Source organism: Schistocerca serialis, chromosome 5, assembly GCF_023864345.2.
Source record: "Schistocerca serialis cubense isolate TAMUIC-IGC-003099 chromosome 5, iqSchSeri2.2, whole genome shotgun sequence".
Classification (NCBI taxonomy): Eukaryota; Metazoa; Arthropoda; class Insecta; order Orthoptera; family Acrididae; genus Schistocerca; species Schistocerca serialis.
The window spans coordinates 463,000,137-463,020,409 of NC_064642.1; the positions used below are offsets into that span (position 1 = coordinate 463,000,137).

The 20,273-nt window shown below is 36.8% G+C and overlaps 1 protein-coding gene across 6 annotated transcripts in view; it reads right to left on the reverse strand.

The window, feature by feature from the left end:
• Positions 1 to 238: 238 nt before the first annotated feature.
• The window catches only part of LOC126480858 (proton-coupled amino acid transporter-like protein CG1139), a 274,379-nt gene continuing 254,344 nt past the window's right edge, over positions 239 to 20,273 (reverse strand). For all 6 annotated transcript variants that reach the window (XM_050104232.1, XM_050104227.1, XM_050104230.1 and 3 more), the window contains exons 8-10: positions 19,722 to 19,900; positions 6,779 to 6,960; positions 239 to 1,182 (exon numbers count right to left, since the gene is read on the reverse strand). In XM_050104232.1, coding sequence (XP_049960189.1) covers positions 941 to 1,182; positions 6,779 to 6,960; positions 19,722 to 19,900 — 603 coding nt within the window. In that variant the 3' untranslated portion in view covers positions 239 to 940. The remainder of the gene's footprint in view (positions 1,183 to 6,778; positions 6,961 to 19,721; positions 19,901 to 20,273) is intronic.

Here is a 20,273-nt window from a genome sequence, read left to right on the forward strand (position 1 = left end):
TCAAATTTAGCTGTAAGCAAATGAAATTGAGATACATATTAACCCTGTAACTTAATCCTATAACTTAATACTTACATATCAACAGTGACTTTATTGCCATTCGAAACCAGAAACAAATTGAGACAAATGTGCACTACAGCACAGCATCAACATTTTAATTGATGAAATGGAAATAGAAGTGAAAAACAATTATTTACCATAGTTGTTCATTTTAATTTTAGCATATATTCTCTATTATTTTTTACAAGAAAATTGCCTAATAAAATAACTTTAGTTTCACAGGTGCGGGAATGTTTTAACAGCTGTTAGCTTCACTTAGGAAAAAAAACTGTGTTTTCCACTGGTCAAAATCACAGTTTCTCATCTTTTGTACTATATTATGCATAGCTTTATTAAAGCACATAATTCATTTAATGCCATGGTAGGCATAGTATATACATAGATCACTTGCCTTACTCATAATACGATCTGTACAGATCAATAACGTTTCACATGATTACAACGTAATCCCTAGTAGTAACAAAAGAATAGCAGTGCACACTGTGTTCAGGCAGTAATCAATGTGCTCTTTCCTGACATGAAACACCAGTTATCGTTGTTAAACTGGTAAATAGTCTCTATGCTGTTTAACTATGTGAACTGTAAAATAAGTAAGGTGGTATGTACAATACAAGTAAAAATTCTCGCATGAGTGTTTATAACAGCAATTTCCTCCACCTTGTAAAAGTATTATCCCATGACGAAACTTCAGCAGTGATGTTCTTTTGTGATAGTACGATCTATTTGCATGTCAGGAGAACATATTCCCAATAACACAGCTGTTCTTCAGTAACTTTCAGAAGGTACACATGCTTAGACATGCTCTGCTCTCTGTAAAGCAGTATCACTGAAAAAATCTCACAAGCGTACCACACTGTCTGTATACATCAATAGCAACACGTCACAGCATGGAAACGATAATGTCATTGAGACTTGTGTAGGTACCAATGACAAGTCCCAAAGTGCCAAAGATCATAAGGAGTATGTTTTTAATGAGGATCCATCTGCAGAAACCATAACCGATGGGCCACAAATAGCAGATCTCAACCAATGGTGGGAAAACAATGCCAACTGCTGCTAGACACAAGGCTCCAAATAGTGAAATAAATAATTCCAGTCGAGGTATTGCCACTGCGAGGAGAACTGTAAAGAAGACAACATTATTACATTGAGTAATAATTTCAAGAGAAATTACTATGAAAAATACTAAAATATTGTTCACAATAATAAAACAGAAATGACATACATGTGGCAATATTATCATTGTGAATCTAATAAAAAAATGTAAGTGATCATGACATAAAAATTTTGGTTTTAATCATGGTTATACACAATTATTAACAATTTCTGAAAATCATATGGACTTGTGAAACTAATTGTTACTAAACCTTTATGTATGTAGTTCCCTACGTATAGGTGTGGAGTGTATTAGCCATCTCCACCAAACATGCACATTTAATGATATAATCTCTGATGCTTATATATTATGGCTTGCTGTCATCTTTTTCCTTATAGAAGCCTATCTGTTATGACTCTTTACCTCTTCTTTTATCATGTCCTAACCAAATTCCATATCTGTCAGACTCTGGGTCCATGTTTGGTTTCTCTTTAATGAGTTGTTTCTAACTTTTCCCTGGCTCTTGTATGCAAACGGAAATCTCAGTGTCCTCATCGCTGTTCAATCATTTTCTCATGAGAGTTTGTGTCCATTTTTTTCCAAACTGACGATTCTCATTATATCCAGATTTTTTTTCCCTTGATTGTTACCAGCTTGATGATAAACAAAGCATTCAAATAGTCTTGTCATGTACAGTCATCTTAATGACTGCACTGCACATCCGTGAACTCTGTTTTTGCCGTACTTATGTTCATTCCTCCATTTTCTACACACAATAAGTAACATGCAGGCTGCAACACTGTGCCCACACTAAAGTGTACACTTCAGATCAAATGTCTGTTCCAGATGGGCTTTAAATCCAGATCCTTATCTCAGAGACCACAAAATAACAGTCTTTAATGCATGCTTCATTTGCTCATAGATTGGTGCTGCTATCAAAATGTAAAGATTCAAGTCTGTTCCTCAGCCTGGCATAGTTTTCCACCTTCAGTCTTCTAATTATTTATGTGTGTCCTCGGGTTTCCACGTATTATTACATTAGTAGTAAACATCACTGACCACAGAAAATTCTTTGACAGATTAAACTGTGTGCGCGGCTTCTGCTTCTGCAAGCAGTGCCTAGACATCTCAGTTGGTAAAAATGTGGTGTCACCGCCAGACACCACACTTGCTAGGTGGTAGCCTTTAAATTGGCCGCGGTCCGGTAGTATACGTCGGACCCGCGTGTCGCCACTATCAGTGATTGCAGACCGAGTGCCACCACACGGTAGGTCTAGAGAGACTTCCTAGCACTCGCCCATGTTGTACAGCCGACTTTACTAGCGATGGTTCACTGCCTACTTATGTTCTCATTTGCCGAGACAATAGTTTAGCATAGCCTTCAGCTACGTCATTTGCTATGACCTAGCAAGGCACCATTATCAGTTACCATTGATATTGTGAATCATGTACGGTCAAAACTGACGTTCATCATTAATGGATTAAAGTTAAGTATTCCACCAGCTACGTCCATTTTTCTAAATTCTAATTTCCTTGTCATGTTCCAGACCTCTCGCCAGCCTGCGTGAGCTAAAACGCGTGCATTTCGGCCTCCTCTAGTAACACGGTGTTGGCCCTCCTGCCAACCACAACAAAAAACATCACATATAAAAAGTAAGTTTAATCTGTCCGGAAATTTCTTACCTGTGTGCACTCTGATCAGTGAAATATTTTTCCTATGTTTTGATTTATGAGTTAAATCATGGATTTACAAGTTTGGTTTTTTTTTTTTTTTTTTTTTTTTTTTTTGCTCTCACCTGATAATTTATATTATTGTGGAGTATACAGGGTGTCCCAGGAGGAAAGCTCAGTATTCAGGGACATGAAGGGGAACAATCATTCGAAGCAAAAATGTCTAGTAAACACAGGTACTGAAATTCATAGCTTAAGAACTATGAGCACTGCTTCATCTTCTCTTCTACCGCAAAGTTTTTGCTTTCCATATTTTGGGAGTAGGTAGTATGGGCCAAAATAAGAAAAAATGTCCAGTAAATGTGTGCTCTAAAACGAACACCAAAAGAGCTATGGGCATTTGTTCCGAAGTAGTGCTCATAGCTCTTAAGATACGAATTTTAGAGTCCATGGTTACTAGACTTCTTTGCTTTGAATGATTGTTCCTATCATATCCCTGAATACTGACCATTCCTCTAGGGATACTCTGGCAGAATGCCATTCTGGCCTGAGCTGCTACAGTTAGCAGTCATGTGTGACTGAAGTGTGCTTGTTTGTGTTAACTAATGGTGTGTGTTTCACTTTATTGTTCTGATGAAGGCTGTGGCTGAAAGCGTACATGTCAGTGTCTTTTAATTGTGCCTATCTGCAACTTTAAGGTGTCATCTTTACAGTAAGTAGCAATATATCTTTTCCTACCGTGTTATTATTAGGGCTCTTCTTTATGTTCAAATTCTGGATTTTTATTCTTCCTTTTTTCCAGTGTCATATCTTTCACAGTCTTGATTTCATGACAGTTTAAAAATAACAAACCTGTCTTTTTTAAAATTCCTACTGATTATGTTACTGAAATAACAAATATTTTCTTTATTTCTCTTCTTATCCTTCCTCTAATAAAGTAGCCAAATATTAATATTTTTCACTATTCATCTCTACACATAGATATGATTTCATTCTTTAGCTTAATAGGCACCAACTAGCAAAAGCCAATGTTTCAAATGTCGATTATTCCGTACTACAACTGAAACATAAATTTTGGTTTCTACAGGATTAAGGAAACAAATATTGCCAATATTTTTTAAAAAAGCTGTTAATCACAAACTACATTGGAATTTCTTCTGTCGCTTAAAATTAGTTGCTGATTTAAATATGTTATTAAGTGCTTTCTTTTTTAATGTAAGCATTTATTTGTTACCAGAAATATTAGGTGAGATGCTGGTCATTTTATACACAGAAACTTAACTGTAACATTGGCATTGCATGTAAATAAAACATGCATGCAGTTGATTTATTTTTGAAAAGAAATAAAATATCATCACCTAAATAAGATACTTACACCTAAGGATTCATGAAACAAATAATAATTAAAAAAAGGGAAACATTAGTACTTTTTGCAACTATTTGAAATTGCTCTTGTTTACTGTTGTTGATAATTCTGATTATATGGCCGTGGTCCATGGAATTCTTCTATTCCTAACGTTTCGTCCAATACTACGTTGGGCATTCTCAGAGGTATGGCTGGTCCTGCTGAGTCGTGCCGACTGACGAGTCGGGTGTCGGAGAGTGGCCTAAATACCGAGGAAAGTGGGCGTGGTCTAGCTTGCACATAGTAGCAGAGAGAAAACTAGTCAAAGATAAAATGTAACTATTGATAATAGTCTGTCATTTGCGAGAACCGCAAAGGAGGCAATTACACTATTACTGCTACGCATGTACCAGTGGAAGAGATTATTGCGAATGTGGAAGCAGGGATTCGAACCCTCCCTAAGGCAACTGCTAATGCAATTCGTATTGAAATTACAAGGGTCTTATGGCATAATAGGCCATTGTAGAGTAACTTAACTAAGGGGGAGAGAAAGGCCCTCAGGGATTTAAATCCGGACGAAGGAATAGTTGTTCTTCCATCTGATAAAGGCAATGCCACTGTGGTGATGAACAAAGAGGACTATAGAAGTAAGATTTTGGGTATATTAGTGGCAGGACATTACAATAAACTTAGAAGTGACCCGACAGCTGTTATTTTGAGGAAAACTAATACGTTGATAAAGTCTTCTACTTCTATTCCACTGAAGGATAAAAAAAGTTTTGCTAAGGAGTGAAGCTAAGTGTCCCAGACTTTATGGTTTACCTAAAGTTCACAAAATAAATCTCCCTCTAAGACCCATTGTTAGTGCGATTGATTCCCCTACTTATCAAATATCTAGGTATCTAGCTACTCTTCTACAACCATACATTGCTAAGACTGATTCTTATGTGAGGGATTCACATCATTTTATTGAGAAAATTTATGGTCTCACCTTGGCTCCTGAAGACATTCTGGTCAGTTTTGATATTGTATCTCTGTTTACTATGATTCCAGTCAATGAAGTTATGGTTTACATAACGTAAGTCTTCCCTGAAGATTTGACCACTTTGTTTAGACTCTGTCTCACATCTAGCCAGTTTCAGTGGGATGAGGAGTTTTATGAGCAAGTGGATGGTGTTGCCATGGGTAACCCGTTGAGCCCTGTGATTGCCATTTTTTACATGGAGAAATTTGAACAATTAGCATTGAATAAAGCAAATAAGAAAACATGTTGTTGGTATCGTTATGTAGACGACACATTCGTGGTCTGGACACACGGTAAATAAGCCTTAGACAAATTTTTGGTTATCTTAATAGCATAAACCCTAAAATTCAGTTTACCATTGAAGTGGAAAAAGACCAGGCTATTTCGTTTCTCGATGTGTTAGTCATGAGACAGACCTATGGCAGTCTAAAACATAAAGTGTTTCGGAAAAGCACACATACTGATAGATACTTACATAAGAACTCCAATCATCACCCACAACAAAAAAGAGGTGTAATCAAAAGTTTAGTGGACAGGGCAAAATGGAACATCTGGATACAGAACTGAATCATCTGAAACAGGCCTTCGAAAAGAATGGGTACTCAAACAAAGAAATTAATAGAGTTTTAAGACCTAATTATAGCAGGCCAAAGGACAAGGATGGTACATAGCAATGGAAGAATACGGTGTCTTTACCTTTCATTAGTAAGGTTACAGATCGAATCGGCAAAATTTTGCTGAAACATAAAGTGAGACCGCTATTTAAACCTACCAGAAAAATAGGACAAGTACTACGTTCTGTTAAAGATAGAAGGCCACCATTATCATCTAGCGGTGCGTATAAAATTCCTTGTACTTGTGGCAAGGTCTATATTGGTACTACGAAAAGAAGTGTGAATATGAGGGTAAAGGAGCATAAAAGTCTTTGCCGACAGGGAAAAATAGATAAATTGGCCGTTGCGGAACATGCGCTTCAGTCAAGTGACCATGTAGTTAAGTTTTCTGAAACTACAGTTTTAAGTGCTGCCACGAATTATTATCCACGACTGTATAGGGAGGCTATTGAAATTCATAAACATGAAGATAATTTTAATAGAAAAGAAGACGCCTTGAAATTAAGCGAGATATGGACAGTGGCATTACAGAATCGATAGGTGATTTTTATCTATGATGGACTATTATCGATAGTTACATTTTATCTTTGACTAGTTTTCTCTCTGCTGCTATGTGCAAGCTAGACCATGCCCACTTTCCTCGGTATTTAGGCTGCTCTCCGACGCCCGACTCGTCAGTCGGCAGGACCCAGAAGGACCAGCCATACCTCTGAGGATGTCCAATGTAGTATTGGACGAAACGTTATGAATAGAAGAATTCCATGGACCACGGCCATATAATCTGGAAGAATTATCAACAACAGTACCATTCGGTCATGAAAGCCTTCATTGTATGCTCTTGTTTAGTCTAAATTTCTGTTAATGTCTGTATGATGACAGACTCTCTACTACTGATAATCAAAATGTGTTCAAGTCACTGATATTTGTAAACCGTTCTTTTCTTAAACATTTCAGAAATAATAACTTACATGTTGCAATTACAATCGCTGTTCGAACAACATATTCATAAAATAGTTGCTTTTTCTTTGAACACTTCTCAAAGCGTCGTTTTAGCCCTTTAAACCACAGAATCTCTAATGGCACATAACACTGCAGAGCATAAGTGATGAATATGGCAAATGCAAACATGATTTTTACACTTTGTGCAAGCCTGAAAGAGAAAGAAATTTCAATTAACATCAAATTAGTGATCTTTTAGAGGGTCAGTATGAGGCTTAAGCTTCATTTACAGTTATTATTCTATTTTCAGAGATATTTTGCACACTGTGTAACAACATACCGGAGACAGGTCATCATACTTGAGACAGGTGCTAATGAAATTGTTAGAAGTAAAATGTTAAAGGTGAAGTCTTAGAATTACAAGTACATGATAGCTATTTATACATCCATTAACCCAGATAACCCTGACGTCCTTCTGGAAGGACGGCGTCACTCACTGTTAAAATTATTTATTTTTGCGAATAACGCATTGTTGCAACGGACTGTGACGCATTCTTATATGAGGTAGGCCGAGTCAGTTGCGCACTGCAACAGTCAGTTTGACGCTGTCGTTCATAGTGAGTGAGAAACTGTGTCTTGAAAATAGGGCCTATTTTACCATGGACGAACTGACCGACCTTGTCATCGATGTGTATGTATATTTTTTTTCATATTGCATCAATAATTCTGAAACTTGTCATATAATATCTTCAAGAATTAACCTATATTATTTATGGCTTCATATTACGATTGAAAGTTTTCGTTAGTTGTAATTCAATACTGTTTTCAACCGTCCTTCCAGAAGGACATCAGGGTAATATGTTGTCATTTTGTATTCACAGAAAATGATGTACACTGATGGAACTTTTGGACATGTTAGAATCAAAAGATGAGGAAATAGCTAACGCTGGCACGTGTAGTAAGGATTATGAAACGAAAGGTATGGGGTATGGTGTGGTAATGACTTATGTTGACCAGTTATTTCCATATGTTCCATATCGAATATATTTTGATAACCTCTTTAGCAGCATTGAGCTACTACATGACCTAAAAGAGGGGGGCGTGGAAGCAACAGGAACAATAAGAGGAAACAGCTAAGAATTGTACTCTAACATCTTTAGATAAAATGATAAAAGAAAATAGAGGATCATATGAAGTTTGTTCTGACTCAGCATCTGGGATTCCCATTGTACGTTGGAATGACAATAATGTTGTTACTGTAGCCACCAACTTTGACAGAGTGCAACCACTACGCTCTGTAGCAAGATTTTCCAGGGAACAAAAGAAAAGTATTAGCATGCCTCAACCTAACTTATTACACCCTTACAATATGCATATGGGAGGCATAGATCGAGCTGACCAAAATGCTCTATAAGAGGGAAAAAGTGGTATTTCCCGATCACTGCACATTTTATAGTTATTGCAGAGCAAAATGCCTAGGATCTTTACACGCACAACGAAGAACCCATAGATCATCTGACAATTCGTTGTCGAATTGTCACTGCAATTCTTGAAGTAACAGAAGAGTCACTACCAGCAGAGGACGTCCTAGTAAGAGGGCAAAACTAGTTTCTAGATTTGATGGAAGAGAACATTAGGTTGCTGAATTACCAACGGAAGAGATAACCAAAAAGAAGAAGCAGCTGAAATGTCGAAGTTGCCACAAAGAAACTACTACTATGTGCGTAAAATGTGACGAACCACTTCATGTTTGTTACTTTTTGTCTTTTTGTCTTTTTGTCTTATCATACTAGTGCATAAAATATGTGTATAGGTTATTTTCTTTGTTTTTTGTATTTATTAACTGTTTTAGCCCATAATTCAAATTTATTTGAAAGTATAAAAACCAAAACAAGTTAATTGTGCAATGTTATATACTTTAAAACATGTTCCCTTATTGTCCTGACGTCCTTCTGGAAGGACGTCCATTTTTGGAAATACTAAATAAAAATAAATACTCAATTTGTTTTTACTTTCTTCCTTACAACCTTGTGAATCATTGTAGATGAGATATAAATCAATTTTGAAAAACAAATAATTCAGGACTATCTGGGTTAAGTAAACATTCACTGATTCATTCATACACTGTGTTCTGTAAATCCTATCATGAATGGGAGCCTTCAGGGATGTGGAATGAGTCAGCTTCCACAGGTTACTTTGTGACACATCTGTTGGATTCTTCCCATGTGTTATGTTTTGACTTCTGCTAATAACTAGGTCCTTTTTCCTTTCTTTGATTTTCTGCTATTCAATATTGTTATGTAAGTAATGTGCACCATGTTTAATGATACTTCTAATGTGTAATTAAGCTCTCCCCCCACTTAAATTTATTTTAGGTTATTCCTTCAGATTAGATTCCAGAAATGACATTAGTTTGACTATAGACCATGTTAATTAAAAGTTACAATTAATTAAAGTTAGCATTATAGTGTCATACTTGCAAAACTTTGTGAGATAATCAGCATAATTCTGTAGAATGACCGACATTAACAGAAAGGTAAGCATTCTGAATTTCCAGGTATATTAAATTACCTAAAATTAATTGTCTTTTGAAATAATGAAACCTGAAAGTCTACAGTTTGTCCAGCAATATAGACATATCAACACAATCAAATGCTTTTTGTAAGTCTAGAAAGATGCCACATACATGTTCTTTACTGTCTATTGCTTGAGGGACATATTCGATTAAGTTGGATGCTGCCGTAATGGTGGATGACCCCTTGACAGACCTATACTGCCCCTTAGAAATCACTTTCTGGTTACCAGAAAATTCGAGATTCTTATGTATATTACTTTCTCAAAGACTTTGGACGTTATTGGAAGAACTGATATAGATCGAAAGTTTTCTACCAGATTTCTGTTTCCTTTTTAAAAAATAGGTGCAGCTCAAACAATTTTCAACTCATCTGGAAATAGACCATTTTCCATTTGAAAGTTAATAATTGCTGATAAAGGTGATGCAATTTTATGAATACATTTCTTGAGAGTGTTCAGACTAAGACCATCATATCCTGCTGTAAGAGAATTCTTCAAGCTATTCACTACTTTAATTATTTCTTCTTCACTGGTTGGTGTCAAAAATATATGTCCTGACACTGGTGTTCCTCTGAATTTGTATTTGTGATTTTTAAGCTGATTGTTTATGCTGGAGCCAACAGAGGAAAAGTATTTGTTAGATAGATCTGCTGCCTTATTCTGATCAGTTTCTATTGTGCCATTTATCAGCAAGTGATTTTCAGTTGTATGTTTCCGAGATTTACCTGTTTCTCTATTTAAACTTCCTGGCAGATTAATACTGTGTGCCCGACCGAGACTCGAACTCGGGACCTTTGCCTTTCGCGGGCAAGTGCTCTACCAACTGAGCTACCGAAGCACGACTCACGCCCGGTACTCACAGCTTTACTTCTGCCAGTACCTCGTCTCCTACCTTCCAAACTTAACAGAAGCAGGAGAGCTTCTGTTGTTTGGAAGGTAGGAGACGAGGTACTGGCAGAAGTAAAGCTGTGAGTACCGGGCGTGAGTCGTGCTTCGGTAGCTCAGCTGGTAGAGCACTTGCCCGCGAAAGGCAAAGGTCCCAAGTTTGAGTCTCGGTCGGGCACACAGTTTTAATCTGCCAGGAAGTTTCATATCAGCGCACACTCCGCTGCAGAGTGAAAATCTCATTCTGTTTCTCTATTTCCTTGTAACCATGATGTTTTGGAAATATTACTTGAGTTTTGAATGACACTTTCAAAACATTTCCATTTTTCAGAATTTAGGAGGTCTATATAGTATTTCTGATACTTTTTGAATTCTTCTTTTAATTTTTTATTGCTCAACTCATTTAACATAGCAAACTCATACCATCTTAGTTTTTCTCTAGCGTCAGTGACTGAACTTGGTATCCAGCTTTGGGTTACGGTGTGTGACAGATTTTTTTTTTTTTATTGATGGGCAGGCTTGGTTGAGAATGTAATATAGTTCACTTGAGTATTTACCATAACTGTAATGTGTTGCTAGAATACTGTTCCAATCCACATTGCTTAGTATGTTATTCAAATGAGTTATAGTTTGGCCTGTATTCATCCTAATATATCCATAGAAACTGTGTGCAGGAGCCTTTTCTATGTTCACACCTAATTCTACTGCATGGTGATCTGACAAAGCACTGATAACAGAAGATGGACAAAGCACTTATAACAGAAGATGTAAGATCATAAAGATGAATACCAGTGATTATGTAAGCTATTGCAGACTGGTATGTTTCAGTGTTCCTGGTTGCAGTGTTTATAAGGTATCTTAGATTATATTCCAGTAGAGTATACCTGAATATTCTAGTGTGTAACTTATCTGCTAATACATTTATGCTGAAATCTCCTATAATTACTAACTTATTCAGGTGTGACATCATGTCACAGAACTTTGTCAAGAAAACTTCAAAGTTTCCACTTAGGGTCTATATAAACACATAACATAAATTTCATCACTTTGTATCTTTATACATGCTGCACATAACTCAAATGTCCCTTCTAATGAATATTTACTGACATTTACAGAGTTAAAATCAAATGTACTTTTTACATACACTGACACACCCCCACTTCTGATGGAAGACCTGCAATACTTATTAGCTAGTACCATGTTTAGAGGTTTAAAATGTTCTAATTTGGCATCAGATTAGCAATGTTCACTAATAGCAAGCACATCAGGCATAGTCTCCACTTACAAACACATCTAATTGTTCACATTTATTGCTCAGGCCCTGCACATTCTGGTTGACTATTTTAAAGTTGTAAGTACTTTTTGTAGATTTCTCTGCTTTTCCAACTTAAATTTAAAATTGATCGCAGGCAGTTGGGTGTTTATTTTTCTATAAAGAAGTAGCAATGTAATTGTTGTGGAGATGAAGTATATTGTTGTTTACAAGATTATTTTCAAGGCAAAATACACATCTCAACAAAAGTTTGGAATATCATAGAGTTTGCTGTAATGACTTCTTATAGTACACCCACTGATATTTGTACAATACAAAATAAACATAATTCCTTCTGGAAACAAGAACAGTTTTGGTTAGTTACAAAGCATCATTACAAATGAAGCAGGCTCTATCTTAAGTGTACATCATGAAAACAAAAACAGTGGAAATCTTTATCTCACGGTGATGATTATCAGTCTTTAGTTGCAAGTTCGTCCTCTCCACATATGGATGAGTCCTTCCACTGTACGCGGCATGCTCTGGATCATGATTACCTTGAGGTATGAAGTTCCACTCCTCAATGGCAGTTTCGGTGAGGTCTTGGAGATTGCCAGGTGGATTCAGACAGTGTGCAATGGCCACCTACAACATGTCCCATGCATGCTCAATTGCTTTCACATCTGGAGACTGTGCTGGCCAATGTATTCAGTTGATGTTGCATCTTTGAAGGTACCGAATCACTGCTAGAGTATGGTGTGGTCTTGCATTGTCACTGACTAGGATGAAATTGTCACCAACTTCACATCTGTAGTGTCTTACAATTGTTTGTAGGACCTTTTGGAGGTATCAGGGACCCATAAATTGCTATAGATGGGAATTACAGGGGTCTGCTGTCCCATCATTATTGCCACCCAGAACATTACGCTTCCACCTACAAACAGATGGACTTCCTGCTATCATCCACCACTTCTCCAAACTCTGTCTAGTGTCTGGTCACAAACCAATCCAGGTTTTGTCACCAAACATGACATTACTCCATTCTGCAATGGTCCAATGTTGATATGCAAGAGCCCACATCCTTTTACTGCATCAGTTCAATTGGTTCAGTGCAAAACTTCTCATTGATCTTCTGGAATGAACACCACCATGATGCAGTCTTCCGTGCATTGTTTGGTCTGAGATACAAATCCCTGTTACCCAGGAGAAATCATTTCCAATATTTCTGGCAGCTGATGTCGGGTGCCTGTGAGCTGACAGTTGGAGGAAATGATCCTGCATTGATGTTGTCATACAAGGACAACCACTGCAAGGTCTGTTGTTCATATTTCCCATTTCTCTGTACTTTCTCCACACCTGAGACATACCATTTTGAATTACATGTAACCAGTATGACCTACTGAAAAATAAACCTACTATCTTGACTCTATCAAAGTGTTGTGTGCCTCTGTGTGGCATGTTACTGCAGTGCTGAACACTGACTGAACCTGCTGTTTATACTGGACTGCTCATGGTGTGCCACTGCAGCAGAAGTATTTGTACACAAATGGAAAATGGCCAGAAAGCATGCCAGTAACACCATCCAGTATATGGTCTCTGACTGGGTAATGCATGAAGTGCCATGGTAAATGAGACATTTAATATCATAGACTACATTTTATGATAGTATCCCAAACTTTTGTTGAGCAGTGTATATACCGTAGAACTCCAAAGAAAATTGTTTTAAGATGGTTTAATAGCAGATGCCACCTGCATGATCCACACTGATTTGTAAAGATAATTACAGTTCTTCACAATTCAGTGTCTGAGCCAACACCCTCAACCCTGTAGAAGACGATGAAGCCATTATGTAATAATGTAAGAATTAGATTAGGAAATTATTAAATTGAACATATTCTCTTTAAATCTGCATTCAAATGACACAAATCTGAATGTTGAAAATTCATCACTGAAATATAAACTTTGGCTACTTGTTACATTATTTTAAGAGAAGTGTTAGATTATATTATATTAGATTAGATTAATACTTGTTCCATAGATCATAAATATGACACTTCGTAATGATGTGGAACGTGTCAGGTTAATAAAAGATGTCTGTACAAGATATTACATTACACAAAATATTGCATGACATTAATGTTTAAGTTGTTGTTTTTTCCCTTAATTTATATCTAAAAATTCAGCCAGTGAGTAGAAGGAAGTGTCATCTAGAAATTCTTTTAATTTATTTTTAAATGTTAGTTGGCTATCTGTCAGGCTTTTGATGCTGTTTGGTAGGTGACCAAAGACTTTTGTGGCAGCATAATTTACCCCTTTCTGTGCCAAAGTCAGATTTAACCCTGCATAGTGAAGATCATCCTTTCTCCTGGTGTTATAGCTATGTACACTGCTATTACTTTTGAACTGGGTTGGATTATTAACAACAAATTTCATAAGTGAATATATATACTGTGAGGTTACTGTGAGGATCCCTAGATCCTTAAATAGATGTCTGCAGGATGACCGTGGATGGGCTCCAGCAATTATTCTGATTACACGTTTTTGAGCAATGAATACTTTTCTACTCAACAATGAATTACCCCAGAATATGATGCCATACGAAAGCAGTGAATGAAAGTAGGCATAGTAAGCTAATTTACTGAAATTCTTATCACCAAAATTTGCAATAACCCTTATAGCATACGTAGCTGAACTCAGACGATTCAGCAGACCATCAATGTGTTGCTTCCAGTTTAACCTCTCGTCAATGGACACACCTAAAAATTTTGAAAATTCTACCTTAGCTACAGACTTCTGTTCAAAGTCTATATTTATTACTGGAGTTGTGCCATTTACTGTACGGAACTGTATATACTGTTTTTTATCAAAATTTAAAGAGAGTCCATTTGCTGAGAACCACTCAATAATTTTGTGAAAAACATCATTTACTATTACATCACTTAGTTCTTGGTGTTTGGATGTTATTACTATACTTGTATCATCAGCAAAAAGAACTAACTTTTCATCTTCATCAGTGTGGAATGGTAAGTCATTAATGTATATCAAGAACAGTAAAGGACCTAAGACCGAACCCTGTGGGACCCTGTACTTGATAGCCCCCCAGTTTGAGGAATCAGCTGTTGTTTTAACATTACATGAACCACTTATTTCAACTTTCTGCATTCTTCCAGTTAAGTATGAATTAAACCATTTGTGCACTGCCCCACTCAAACCATAATGATTTAGCTTATCTAAAAGAATTCCATTATTTATAAGAATCACTGACAAATGTAGAAATAACACTGAGGAAAGTGTGTTGTGACTGTGTTCAAGTTTATATCAATGTCCTTGCAGTCAATATTACCAGTAATCTCAGTCTTTTCAGAAATGATAGTTATCTATAATAAAATACTTTGAAAATGAACAGCATAAATACTATCAGATCTTGATATAATTTCAAAGTGATATGGTGACTGAACATTTGCTTCAATTGTCTAGAAATGTAAAACTTCGTACTTCACAAAATGAAAAGCCAGAGTAACCTATGACTACAATATCAATGAATCACAGTCGAAATTGTACACTCACACATATAATGAGTGTAAATTTGTAAGGACGTGAAATGGAATGATCACATAGGCTCAGTTATATGTGAAGAAAGTAGCAGACTTTGGTTCATGGGTAGTATACTAGGGAAATACAGTTTGATCTACTAAGGAGATTGCTTACAAATTGCTCTTGCTTACAAAATCCTCAAGCAGCCCATTCAATAATATTGTTCAGAAGTGTGAGATCTGTACCAAATAGGACTATCAGGGGATACTGAATGTATAAAAATGAGGGCAGCACAAATTGTCACAGGTTTGTTTCAGCCATGGACACTGTGTGCTAGCTTTTATGCAAAATCCTACTTACACAGTTTCAAGAACCGACTTTAGTTGAGCAAATCTAGACTGGGACATGTATGGACTCATTACAGATGATATGAGCAGACAGTTGAGATGTAGTTCTGAACATATTCTCCTAAAACTGCCTTGAGCAGCTAGTTCAACATTCCACATGCAATGGAAATATTTTACACCTGGTAGCTACAAAGAGGACCTTGCGACAGTGCCACTATAAAGATAGAGATTAGTGACTGTCATGTCATCATAGCAACAAAGATCACTTAAGTTAATAAATCCATCAAAGAGGCTAGGGGAGTTTTTTATGCTGGAAAGACCAGATAAGTAGTTGTTAGCATCCTACTTATACAATGAATGGACATTACTTAGTTCTGGTACAATGAAATTATAGAGGAGTTATGGGTGAAACTTAAACTGATTTTTAATCTCACTCTGAAAAAGTATGTGTTAAGTAAGCAGATTAAGGACAGAAAAGATTCACCAATTTTCAAGAAGAAAAAATTAATAGAAGTTTTTATTTCTATAAAAAGGTTGATGTGTGAAGATTATGACAACATCTGTCATATATTGGAGAAAGATCTTACCGAGAACCCAAGAAAATGCTGGCCCTACTAAGGAACTAGCAGGCTTCATTTTAGTGACTTGTCCATCAGTCTACTGTGGCAATAGAAAGGAGAAATATGAAAGCTGAAGTTTTAAATTCTGCAGTTAAAAAAAATCATTCATGTAAGAGGAACATACATACAATTCATTATTTGACCACCTCCCAAACTGCCATCCAGAGGGTATTGAAACAAGCATTCAGGGTCTTGAGAAGCAACTAAAAGGAACTGGAAACAGTGAGAAGCAACTAAAAGGAACTGAAAACAAATAAGTTGTCAGATCCATATGGAATTCCTATTCTGTTTCAAAGTAAATACTCTTTGCCATTGATCTCTTATCTAGCTTGCATTTACTGCAAAACTCCCAACCAGTGCAAAGTTCCATGCAACTGAAAAAAAAGTGCAGGTGACTCCCATACATAAGAAGGGTAAAAGAACAGACCTACAAAGCTAAAGGCATTATCCTTAATATTGATTTGCTGCAGAACTCTTGAGCATATTCAAAGTTCAAATATTATAAATTTCCTTGAGAGAGAAAAGCTTCTGTCAACAAATCAGCATTGATTTAGAAAGCATTGATGATGCATAACTCAGCTTGCCCCTTTTTCATATGATATCCTACAAACCAAGGGAACAGGAAAAGTCCATGGTCCCAGATTTCCAGAAAGTGTTTGACATAGTGCCCCCAGGCAGGTTCTTAACAAATATCCATGCATATGGAATAAGCCCTCAAGTTTGTGAGTAACATGAAGACTTTTCAAGTAGTAGAACTCTATATGCTGTCATAGATGGCAAGTGTTCATCAGAGACATAGTATCATAAGGAGTGCGTAAGTGAAGTGTTATAAGACCACTCTTGATCTCTATATACATATACAGTCTGATAGATGGAGTGAGCAGCAATGTCCATCTTTTTGCTGAGGATGGAAAATTGTTGTCTTTAAATGACTACGGGAGGATATTGGGTGACTCAGAATTCTTATTGGTGCAATGAATGACAGCTAAGTCCAAATGTAGGTCAATGTACATTGACACAGATGATTAAGAAAGAGAGTCTTGTAATGTTTGATTACTGTATTAGTCATGTGCTGCTTGGCAGTCATATAGATTAAATGTCTAGGCAGAGTCATATGGATTAAATGTCTAGACATAACACTGCAAAGCTATATGAAATTAAATGAATACATAATGCCATGAGCTGTGGCGCATGTAGTGTAGTGTTCTGGTTAGTGTCACTGCCCGGTGAGCTGTAGGTCATCAGTTCAGACTTAACCAACAGCAATTATTTGTTATTTGGCTGATATTTGTAATGAACATGCTTTCAATGATATGTGTTGTATTTCAAGTGATGAATCCTGCTTTCAGATTTGGACTTGATTCTGCTTATGCCGTGGCAGTAAGATCAGCAGTAGAGAAGGCAAATTGTTGACTTCACTGTAGCTCATCTACAAAGGAGACTGTGTATAGAACACTCGTGCAACCGACTCCTGAGTACTGGGTGTTTGAAATCCTCATCACTTCAACTTAAAGCAAGACACTGAAGCAATTCAGAGGTGTGCTGCTAAATTTGTTACTGGTAAGCTTGAATGAACTGAGATGAATGACCTGAGAGTATTATGGAAATGCTCTGTCAACTCAAATGGGAAACTCTGGAGGGAAGATTAGTCTTTCACAAAATGCTATTGAGAAAGTTTAGACAACTGGCATTTGCAACAGACTGTGGAACAAAAAATTCTACTGCCACCAATGTACATTTCATGTAAGGACTGCAGAGATGAGGTAAGAGAAATTAAGTGTCCCTATGGAGGCATACAGACAATGGTTCTTTCCTTGCTCCATTTGCAAGTAAAACAGGAAAGGGACTGCTAGTAATGGTATAAGGTACACTGTGCCCCACAGTATATAGTACCTCACAGGGTATCTCTGTAGGTGTAGATGAATCTAGAAATATAGTATAACTTCCTACATGCTGTTCTGATAGCCATCACGATGGCAAGATAAGACTAGTCACTCTGCATAGAGGTGTTTAAGCAATCATTCTTCTCAATCTCTACATGTGAATGGAACAAGAGTAATGCCTTGGTAACTGGTACAATGGGATATGCCCTCTGCCATAAACATCACATTGTTTTCCCGAGTGTGGATGTAGATGTAGCTCTATTAGTGTCTGAAACATATTATTTTTGCTGAAGATTTTGAATTTAGTTACTTCTGAAATACATCAAACAATTCAGACCTGGTTTCAGAAACCATCCATGGGCATCAGAGTTTCAGCATGTAGCCTTAAAATGTAAGTTTGTCCCAAACTTGAAGGTTGCTTTTGATGCTATCATGCTTTCTTAGACACATTTCTGTTTGAGGTGGTGTGATCTTGCCTTTATCTGTTCTACTGACTTGCCCAGACAATTACAGCAGTACATATATGTTAACATTGTCTCTGAACCATGGTGCATCTTGGCATTTTTCACAGATATTAATAATTGTAAATGGTGAAGAAAAAGATAAGGGGTTGGGGTGGAGTGGAGGTGGGGGGAGAAGAGGACTGACTTTGCATCCTGGCCCATATGGCCTGATCAGGAATGACTAAACGTCATGTCAGCCTCCGTCAATGGCATCATTTTGATAGGATATGAAGGGGCAAAGAGTCATCACTCCGTTCTCCCAGTCACTGTCAACTTTCTTGAACTTGGAGCTGCTACTTCTCTTTTAAGTAGCTCCTCCACTGGCATCATGACACTGAGTGCACCGTCCTCTGCCTAGTAGCCAGCCTAGCTGACAACTGAGTTACAGAAGTGGACAAGCTGTATTGTGTCCCTACATCATGATGATGTGTTGAGTATCGAAGTAGTGAGAGGGTATACACAGTTACATGTAAGAAGTGGGCTTTGAGAAAACAGGAAGGTAAGTTTTAAGGAAGATAAGAACTTATGTTAGATTCTCAATATGTTCTGTGTTACCCTCACTTACAAGGTATCCCTTGTAAGACTCATCAGGCACACTTCTCTCCTTTGTTTCAGCAGATATCTGAAATTTTATTTTTCGTAGTCAGTCTGAACTAATACTGCTCATCACATATTTCAAGCAGTGCCTACTTCTGACACAAAGTATCTGTTTGCTTCCTATTGCAAACAATACTGTTTTTAAAGTAGAATTTCACATGACCATTCAATAGAGCAGTCCCACATTAGTCTAATGTGATATTCATTTTATTGATATGTGCTAACAGGGACAGTAAAACATGAAGAAAACCAGTACTCCATCAGCACAGCATCACCCTGACCCACATTCTGCTACAGCAGGACTGCTGCTCAGTCTCTGCTGAAGTACTGGCTATTCTTTGTATTTTACTGTTCCTGTTAATGCATGTCAATGAAACAAATATCACGCTGGACTAACTTGGGGCAACTCTATTGCATAAACACATAAAATTCTGCTTTAAAAATCAATTTGTTTTAGCGGAAAACAGATCAATACTTTCGACACCGATTGTCACATGAAAGAGGTAAAGAGCAGTATTTGGTTGGCCTGACTCCAGCAACACAGTGAAGAAACTGAATTGCAAATATCTGCCGAAACATAAAGAGAAAATGTGCCTGATGACTTAGGAGGGACACCAGGTATATGATGGGTAATACTTTGTTTGAAATTTTTATCATGCAAGTTTTATCATAGGAAGAAACAATCTAAGATAAACAGAAATGCTTCATTAAATATTTAAGAAGAAAATTATCTCCAAAGGAGACTCACAGTCAATCTGTGTATGTAAGTTTACTTACTTGCTGTGGGTATCTAGATTAAGCGTTACGCTGCCCAAAATGTTTTCACCATATTTAACATATCCTACAAAACCAACAATGACGTATAAGGCAACAACAACAGCCATGCCTCTGTTCAGGACACCGGTGTATCCACCAAATGCAACAGGGTTCTTCATGTTGCCTTCAACAGCAATTATCTGTGTACATAAAAAAACAGAGTGAATATAAGTCTGTTTCTTCAGTTAATGTTGAACCAAAATTTCTTCAGTTGATTTTATGTATAATTCAAAAAAATGAATTCCCACTTTTTTGTAGTCTTTTACATTAAGACAAATTTACAAGTATAATAACTCTACAAAATATGGAGTAACATTCAAAAAACTATTATGAATACTCCAAAGAATATGTGATACTTTACTTATTTACTGTCTGAAAATATGACCAAAATGAGAAATAAAAGTAAAGTACCTAAAATACTGTCACTTTTATGTTGCATCTTGCAGAAAGAAAAGCAAATTGGCAGTTCTGTAGTATTTAAGGAACAGTTTCTGAGTTCTTGTTAAGTGAATC